This window comes from Phyllostomus hastatus, unplaced genomic scaffold (genome assembly GCF_019186645.2).
Source record: "Phyllostomus hastatus isolate PE091 unplaced genomic scaffold, TTU_PhHast_1.1 phas_scaffold_216, whole genome shotgun sequence".
NCBI classification, from domain to species: Eukaryota; Metazoa; Chordata; class Mammalia; order Chiroptera; family Phyllostomidae; genus Phyllostomus; species Phyllostomus hastatus.
Window position 1 is genome coordinate 20,584,229 of NW_025334018.1, and position 6,983 is coordinate 20,591,211.

Sequence of the window (6,983 nt, forward strand, 5' to 3'; positions counted from 1 at the left end):
AAGACAAGTTCCTCTGCATTTCCAAGATGGCCCGGGTCCACGTGTTGACTCAAACCTATGTGACCGACTACACAAAAGAAATCATTCTTCTATAAATTATTTATCCAAAGCCCCTGGTGGCACTCATATCGGGCTGCTTTAATAAAGTGTAAATGAAAACTGAGCGTTTTAAATTATTTAAATCTGCACGTGAGCTACCGAGTCCTCACCAAGGTGGCTCCTTCATCAGGTGCCACAACCTGGGTGAAATTCTCCGAGCCTCTTCAGCACCTGTGTCCCATCGGTCAGTCCGCAGAGCGTGACCGTCCTGCCTTGGCAGCCCTGCCCCCCTCACACCCAACTGGGGAACAAACACACAGGGACAAGGCTGGACACGAACAACCTCCCTCCACCCTCCACGGCAAACCCGCATTCTCGGCATTAACAACCCGGCACCAGCGTCGCCACAGACGGGCACGCAGAGGTTATGACAATTCACATATTTGATTTTGCTAACTTTGCGGCCAAAAACATGGGAGCCGAGTTATAAGGGGTAAGCCTTCACGTGGATTGCAGGGCCCACTTCCCCGAACCCCAGGACTAGCCTTTCTGGGGAGCCGGGCCTTGGCGGCAGCTGACACACACACAGATAAATCTTTGAAAGGCTTCCTTTTCACGGGGCTTTTTGTCCCACAAGTGGCTTAGATTATACCCCGATTTTCATTCTGATCTGTGAAATCATAGCCCAAGGATAGAATGCATGTTTTCTCACCAGCCGCATTTCACTACAACTGCTCAGGCCCTTTATTGGCATGGTCAGTTCTGTTTATAAAGGGGCAGAAACATTCAGACTTTCACGTCTAATAAAACAGCCTTCCTTCCTGCTCGAGGCCACTTGGCCAAATTTCCTCCGCCAGCTTCTCGGGAGGTCGCCACTTCAATCACGAGCGCTACCATGCTAAATGACAATCTGCACGAGACCCAGCTGTGTCCAGAATCCTCGCAGCCTAATATTTAAGGCGTCTCCTTCCAGATTCAAAAATAACAGCTGTATCTCCGCGGTGGCAATCGAGCTGGACAGGGGGCCCTGCATTCAACATTGGGCAGATAAGGACAGGGGCCCAGGGCTGTCCCGGGGGTCTGTGGGACCACGTGTCCCCTCTCCTCCGAGACAGGTGCGTTATGATAGGACGGTGGAGAGTTTCCTCACCGCACGTGACCCTCCGTCGGCAGAACCCTGGTCACCACGACACGGGTCCTTCCAGGGGCATTTCGATCTCGCTCATTCTCTGCCTCCAAGAAGAGGAGGAGTCGACGACGGAGATCCGGTGATTTGTCCTCCGCCCTCCCCCCTCTCCCCCGGGGCCGCGCTGGGGCCATTCAGCCCCCGGTGGCTTCTTTCTTTCTCCCCAGGCTTCGCAGCACTCGCACTGCACGGTCATTCCTTCGAGGAAAACTCCCAGACTGGACAACTTCACGTTTACGCACCGGCCCTGAGATGCCTCACGTTCAACGTCGCCGACACGGAACGCCCGATCCTCGCGCGGAGGCCGACACTTGCGCCCGGCAGCGTCCTGTCGCAGGAAGCGGCTCCCGCCGGCGCCCCGGGACCCGAGCTGCCTTGCGGACTTCTCCAGCCTCCTGTTCCTCAGCGCCTCACCCCTCTGCCCGGGCTGGTCTGCCACCGAGCCATGGATTCAGACCCCTCCTCGCCACCACCACTGCCACCACAGTCCAAACCTGGGCCTGGATTTCTTCACCCGCAACGTCCTCACATTGTTCTAAGTGGGCTTCTGTCTCCCCTCGAATGCATCTTACGTGATGCTATCGTGGTGAGGTTTTGAGAGAGGGTATGTGTCCTCCGGCACCAGAGGGCTTGGTTTCACAATCCAGCTCTGCTACCTCTTACTCCCGATGCCCTGGCCACGTTCCCCGACCCCTCTGTCCCTTCCTCTCCCCCGTGCACACGGAGGACGATCTAAGAGCCACGAAGAACCTGGGGCAGACCGCCTCTGGCACGCATCCGGATGCTCCACACACGTCTGCTGCTATTCAGGCCACAGACCCAGGCTTCCCGTGTCCCCAGGGCCCTCAGCAGAGTCCCAGGGTGTTCTAGGACGCGGCGTCTCCTCGCCCCGACACCCGATCTGCCTCCAGCTGACCTTCTGGCTCCAGATCGCGCACCCCCACTTGGCCGGCACCCACGCCAGGCGAACCCGAGGACTTCGAGGTCCCTGAGCACCCTGCGGGGCACCCTCTGCACCCCGGCTCTCCTCCCGTCCGGGGTCTCTCCTCTCACATCTCTCGGCAGGTGAGACTCCGTCTACCTGCAAGCCAACCTTCACTGCCCCGTGAACCCCTCACCCAGACCTGCACCCACCCGCCTGGGCATCCCTCAGAGCCCAGGGCTCACCGCCGTCCTGCCACCCTCCCTCCAGGCTCAGAGCTCCTTGGAGGGACACGCGCAGTTGCCATCACCGCATTGACTCCACCCAGCCCGGCGCACCGTGCTGGGTAAGACGGGGGCCTGGGGGCCAGAGCCCCCTCTGTGCTATGGCTGCTGGGCAAGTCGAGGCCAGAGGAAAGACTCTGCCAGGCCAGAGGCCTCGTCCTGGATTCTAGCGACATTAAGACTCACAGGAGAAACTGACAGTCTCCTGGGCGGTCTTTCCTTATAAGCCCCCATTAACAAATATTCAAGGAATGTGATTTGTAGCCCTCTCCTTGAACGCCAACGTAAAAATCACACCAAAACGTCCTCATCATCCTGAGCCACCTGCGTAGCTCACTCATCATTGCAGAGAAAGGTCACCAGTTCGATTCCCAGTCGGGGCACATGCCTGGGTTGTGGGTTCAGTTCCCCGCTTGGAGCATATACAAGAGGCAACCAAAACCCTGTGAGCACCGTGTTGAGCAGGCCAACTGTAATTTTCTGCTGGACCCACCATCCAGCCGTCCCACAGGCAGCAAGGCAGGCCTCAACGGCTGGACCTTGTTCCTGCGGACACCCTCTGGCATGTCAGTCACCGCAGAACTGGACGTGGTGGCACACCCACCATCCCTACCCTCAGACTCGCGGGAGCTCGCCGAGCCCTGAACTGGCCGAAAGAGAGCAAGCCACAGCCAGGCCCACTCCCAACCACAGAGAGCAGGCAGGCAGTAAACACTGCAGGCAGTGACATCATCCAGGTACACCAGGTCAGGCGACAGGCCACAGATTACTCCCTCTGTTTCCGTCTGGGGCAGAGCTGTAATCTGACACCTGGGCTTCAGACCTTCCCCGTGGCAGTGCCGGGCATCAGAGCCGCAGCAAAGGGCCCTTTCATCCCCCGCTTTCAGCCCCTGGGGTGGCCCTGCTCCTGGGGCGCCCTGCTCCCAGCACCGGGAAGGGAATGTCCTGGAGACGTCAGCTCCCAGAATCCCTACAGTAAAGTGACAATCCAAGTTTGTTTCAAATAAAAGATATGCTCTTGAAGGTCAAGGATACACACTCTTAGGATTCCTGGTGGCACCCACAAACGTTCAGGCAGGACTGCCCAAACCCTTTGGACGGGACAGGTCCTAGGAAACTAATTCGAGTGACCGTGGTTCATTTTATTATGTTCATCTAATTGCACATTCAGACAAAACAAGAAAGTAAAATTAAATGTTTGTTAGGCTACATTAGACTACTCTGAGGCACCAGCTCTTTCAGTAAAAGCACATAATCAAGTCAATTCAGTCTTCTTATTCATTATTATCTGTTGCTTTTATTAACTAGAGATTTGCCTCCAATTCCATTTGTACTACACTTACTATTAAGTATTAAGATACCTTTTTCCTGTAGACCAAGGGTCCTCCACCAAAAACCGTTCCACACTCTTATCTCACTCTCTCAAATCCAAATTCCAGAGAAGCAAAGTAACCAGAGAAAGTACACCACGCTCCTGCACCACTCCTCACGGGCAAGAAAAGTAAGACCCTGAGGCTCGGAGCTCCCTCATTTGTCACACAGGTAACATCTTCTCACAGGAAACAAAACAAACACACACCACCCTTCAACCCAGCTTCCTGCGTCCCACTTTCCAAAACAACACGCAGCACAAACAAAAACAGGCCGGGAGACACCCGCAGCCTGTGAACCCAGAGGCTGAGGCCCCCGTCAGCTGCCAAGAGCTGCCTGGACACTGAGGATGAGCCACAAACACCGGGAGACTCACCCCCAGGCCATTTCAGGGTCCAGCAAGGGCAGGAGGCTCCCTCCCTGGTCCTGCTCCGGGAGGGCTGGCGGTCCTCAACTGCAGGAGGTCCCAGTGGTGGGAAGAACACACACACACACACACACACACACACACACACACAGGTCCAAAGGGACAGAGGTGTGGGCAGGCTCAACTCCTGTCCCCTGCACCTCTCCCCAAGCACCTGAGCCTTGCACCATTGGTACTTGCACTTGCACCACTGGGGAAAGTGAGTAAAACGGCCGTAACGGTGCATAGTGTTTCTTCATCAAAGAGTCAGCAAGCTAAAGAGTTGAGAGAGAAAAAAAAAAACCCAGAAACTTACTTTTCATAGACCAGCTCCTCATCGATGGAGAAATAGTGGGTATTTACTGTGCTTTTTGGTCTATTCCTTAAAGTAGCAAAATATAACCGATCTGAAAGACAAGTTTAAAAGACGGGAGAAAACACGTGAGAAGTGGGGAAGCTGGAGGTGGGGGTGGTGACAATACACGGAAGATCAAAATAACCAGGGCTACCCATTATTTAAAGGCCATTAACACGTGGGATTCTTGCTGAAACCTGATCTCTCCCAGAAAGGGACGGAGACACTAGGAGGGCACAGCAGTCAGAGAGGCACGCAGAGGACCTGGGTGAGGAGGGACTCGGCAGGGGGCAGCCCGGCGCCCTTGGTTCCAGCCAGCAGGAGCGCAAAGAAGCCGAGGGGAGCGCCTGGGGCGGGGGGGGGGGGGCGGCTGAGAGCCGGGGTACCAGGAGAACTGGAGATGCTAGTTGGGTTCAGAAATCTCCAGCCGCTGCGGAAGGGGAAGAGAGACGAGCTTTCTCCTACAGCCCGGGGACGTGAGAAGAGGAAGGGAGGAGAGACAGCGGGGTGTGATGGAGGGCGGGGGTGTCCCGAACACCGAGGCCAGCAAGACTAAGATAAAGACGACCTAAAGCATTCCCCGGACCCCACCCCCGCCTCCGAACGGCTGCGTGCGGGACCCCGGCAGAAGCCGGCGCTGTCCCGTGACCCGCAGGGAGGCCATCCGAAGGAGCCGCGGAGGGACGAGGGACGCAAGAAAGACAGAGAAGCCGGAAGCAGGGGGTCCTGGGGGAGAGGACAGTAGCGAGGGAGGCTGAGCGCGCGCGCGCCGGCTGCAGGACCCTGGGGCCCCGGAGAAGCCGGGGGCAGCAGTTGGGACTTAGGGGCGACAAGTGAGGAGTGGGGGCCAGGGGGAACGGAGAAGGCGGGGCGGCTGCTCCTCACCTTTCATGAACTCGCAAGCCCCGATTAGTTCCCCTGACTCCGCTGCCATCTTAAGCGAGATACGCACGGGGGAGGGCTGGGTCGTGGCCCGCTGAGGACACTCGCCCCCGGGGGCTTCCCCCCTGCCCAGAAGCCCCGGAGCCTGCAGTCCCGAACAGTGAGCCAGACCGCGAGAGGCGGCGAGCGCCGAAGGCGGAGGCGTCTGGGGAGTCAGCGCGCCGGGCGCCCCGGGGACATTCCGTGGGGAACCCGAGCCTTCTCCACGCGGGGCGCACACGCCCCGGGCTATGGTCGCTCCGACCGGGACCCGGCTGCCGCCGCTGCTCCGCCGCTGCCTCGCCTGGGAAACGCAGAGCCGCTCGCACGGCCGGGCAAAGTCTCCTCCCGGCTCCCAGAGTGATCATGGAGCAGCCGACTTCTGGCCCCGATCGCGCCCGTGGCTACTCGCGCGGCAGCGGGCAGGACTCCGGTGCCCCGGGCTGGCAGCGGCTGCCCCGGCTCCTCCTCCGCCGCCTCCTTTCAGCAGCAACTCTTCCTCCTCCTCCTCCCCCCGGGCCCGCCCCCAGACCTTCCTCCCCGCCCTCCCTCTGCCCCTCCACTTTCAAGGCTCCGCGGCCATCCCTTAAAGGGACAGCCGGCTCCTGGCTCTGTGCGGCTGGCTCCCGTCACCAAGCGCCCCGCGGGTCATCAAGAGCCGGTTGCTAAGGCTTTGTTACCTTCCGCCAATTGCTGTGAGCGAAGCGGGGCCCTGGGCCCACTGGAGCCCTGCACGACCTCCAGACCTGAAACTTATGAATGAAAGGGTGGCGCGGGGAGCGGGCGGCTGGGATGCGCCGCGTCCCCCTCTCTCTGCACCCACGCACCCACGTTCTTCTAAACTCTTTCACACACGCGCACACACATAGTCCTCAGCTCCCCGTGCCCTGCCTCACCTCTGGCTCCTCTTCCAACCACCCCCATCCCCACCTCCGATGGGTCTCCGTCTGCATAAAAAATAAAAATGAAAACAGAAGCGCTACCTCCTAGCTCAGACCTCGTACTGGTTTCCTCTACATACACTGGGCTCTGATAGAACGTGTGCTTTGTTGGCGCAGGGGAAGACGTTTCCATCCGGCCCCCCCACGTACTCTGATTTGGGCCACCACTGCGGGCGCAAAACCATCACAAATGCCCACCTTTATATTAGGGGGCGGGGCGCCACGGCGCGGGCGAGGCCCCCACGGGGGGCGGGGAAGGGAGGGGGGGCGGGAGAGGGCCACTTGTCCTGCGGGGGGGAATTAACAAAGGAATTTCTTTCCGTCATCTCGGCCGAAGCGCTCGAGGAGCAGGGTCCTTTCACAGAGGCCCTGGGCCTGTTCGTGAACAACTTTAATGCCGGGTGTCCCAAGGACGCGCCTAATTAGGGGACAGACTCTTGCATATGAAAATGGCGCTCCGGACCCTTCGTCAGAAGAGCATGCGCTCTGAGTGGTTTCTCCAGAAACAGAAAGCGATGGGCACCCGCGTTGGGATTCGCCGTGGCTCATTTACCCCTT

At 58.6% G+C, this 6,983-nt stretch overlaps 1 protein-coding gene across 3 annotated transcripts in view; it reads right to left on the reverse strand.

Moving 5' to 3' along the window:
* CDC14A (cell division cycle 14A) overlaps positions 1–5,974 on the reverse strand; it is a 101,676-nt gene extending 95,702 nt beyond the window's left edge. For all 3 annotated transcript variants that reach the window (XM_045817000.1, XM_045816999.1, XM_045816998.1), the window contains exons 1-2: positions 5,449–5,974; positions 4,525–4,615 (exon numbers count right to left, since the gene is read on the reverse strand). In XM_045817000.1, the coding sequence (XP_045672956.1) occupies positions 4,525–4,615; positions 5,449–5,497 (140 nt within the window). In that variant the 5' untranslated portion in view covers positions 5,498–5,974. The remainder of the gene's footprint in view (positions 1–4,524; positions 4,616–5,448) is intronic.
* Between the last annotated feature and the right edge of the window lie 1,009 nt (positions 5,975–6,983).